This window comes from Sinocyclocheilus anshuiensis, unplaced genomic scaffold, assembly GCF_001515605.1.
Source record: "Sinocyclocheilus anshuiensis isolate Anshui unplaced genomic scaffold, SAMN03320099.WGS_v1.1 scaffold402, whole genome shotgun sequence".
In the NCBI taxonomy this organism is placed as follows: Eukaryota; Metazoa; Chordata; class Actinopteri; order Cypriniformes; family Cyprinidae; genus Sinocyclocheilus; species Sinocyclocheilus anshuiensis.
The window spans coordinates 51,707-53,715 of record NW_015542375.1 but is presented as its reverse complement, the minus strand read 5'-3'; the positions used below and the strand labels follow the sequence as shown (position 1 = coordinate 53,715).

The following is a 2,009-nucleotide window of genomic DNA, read 5'->3' as shown; positions in this document are numbered from 1 at the left end:
TATATAACAAATCGGTTAAATTGTAGGGTATTTACAGTCAATTAATAAAACATTAAAACAGGCTTTATTATGTATTTATGATCTATTTCTGCATACATGTCTTGAGGCTGTGGAGTGAAATATGATTGAGATGTTCTTGACAGGTTTTGTGTGATTCACTATAAAACATGACTAAAATACTGCAGAGACAGAAATGAGTGTGGTGTTGAGACTCACTTCTCCTCTCCGGTCAGCACTTTCTCCAGATCTCTGCGAGGAGTCTGTCCTCCGGAGCTGTGGGAGGAAGCAGACTGAGAATGAGCCAATCACACGCATCCGCTCACGTCTCGAGTCTGTTCCGCGTTCGCTCATCTGGTCCACATCGGCCGGGTTTGAATTAGTGTGGGTTTGGGTTTGATCGCATACACATGAATGCAAGACCGCAGCAAACACACACACAATGCAGAGACTCATAGGCCTTCAGTGTTTAACAAACTTAAGATGAGCATGAATGAAAATGGGGTGATGGAGAGGGTGAGTTTGGGGTCAAAGGTCAAGACACACCAGAGAAAAAATCTGGCCAAACGGAATGACATCAGAAGAATCTGATTCAACTGAATCATACCGAACACACTGATCAATTACAGTAGAATCTGATAGTACACTGACTGAATAACGTAACCGAATCAAACTGAATCCGACTGAATAGAATCTGATCCAGACACACAATTTGGAGGAAAAAAAAAATGTAATAGCAATTTTTCGGATAAAAATTTAATTGAGACTTAAAATGTGAATTTTTTTAAAAACAAACAAAAACTCCAAGTTTGGTGCTTATTTGTAGGTTTAAACAATTTAATAATAATAATCATAATAATAATAATAAATGTCATTTTAGAGTTGTACTGACAAAAAAATATATATAATTTTATTATTATTATATAATTAAACAAAAATAAGTTACACCATTACATAGGAAAAATTTAGAATTTAAGATAAATAAAAATTAAGATAAAAATGTATAATAATAATAATTAAATACAAATATTAAAATATTATTGTAGCATTTCACAAAATCTGGTATTAAAGACAGATAACAACAACAACAACTACTATTATTTTATTTACACTAAAATATATAATTACAATATATTTATGACAATAATAATATCAATTTTAAACATTATTATAGAAAATATAATTATTATTGTTGTTGCTATAATAAGATTTATTATTATAAAATAAAAATATAAAATAAAAATATTAGAATAAAATATTGCAACTTCACAGAAAAATCTACTATTTAATAATAATAATAATTATTATTATTGTTTTATTTGTTTTAATACAAATATTTATGGAATTTATGGATATAATAATATTTATTATTTTATTTTTCCAAGCAAAATTAATTATTTATTATTTACTACTCATAATCACAATTTCGGTTTTTCAATTAATCACGCAGCCCTGATTCTAACTGTATGAAATATGAACCGAGATCACATGATCTAAGAGAATCTGATTAAATAGCACAATAAAACTGAAAATAATAGAATTATTGTTTCGATCTTTTTCACACACATCAGTGTTAGAAACATTACTTGACCTTGAGACGGTCGAGAAGGTTCGTGCTCAAACACACACACACACACACACACACACAGAACCTGAGCGCCGGGGCAAAGACGTCTGGCTCTTCCCGTCTCTCAGACGTCTGAGGCTCACTTACACACGCCACAGGAAGAGGAAGGAGGGACAGAATGATAGTGAGGAGTGACAGATTATTGACAGGCGGAGAGCGTGTGTGTGTGTGTGCGTGCGAGTCTGTGTGTGTGAGTGTCTGTGTGTGTGTGTGTGTGTCTGTGAGTGTGTGTGTGTGTGTCAGTGAGTGTGTGTGAGTGTGTGTGAGTGCGTTTGTGCGTGTCTGTGAGTGCGTGTCTGTGTGCGTGTCTGTGAGTGCGTGTCTGTGAATGCGTGTGTGCGTGTCTGTGAGTGTGTGTGTGTGTCTGTGAGTGTGAGTGTGAGTG

The 2,009-nt window shown here is 34.0% G+C and overlaps 1 protein-coding gene across 1 annotated transcript in view; it reads right to left on the bottom strand.

Annotated features, from left to right (window-relative positions):
• iws1 (interacts with SUPT6H, CTD assembly factor 1) overlaps window positions 1-2,009 on the bottom strand; it is a 26,264-nt gene that overhangs the window by 3,953 nt on the left and 20,302 nt on the right. The window contains exon 13 of the mRNA XM_016491222.1: window positions 217-273. Coding sequence (XP_016346708.1) covers window positions 217-273 — 57 coding nt within the window. The remainder of the gene's footprint in view (window positions 1-216; window positions 274-2,009) is intronic.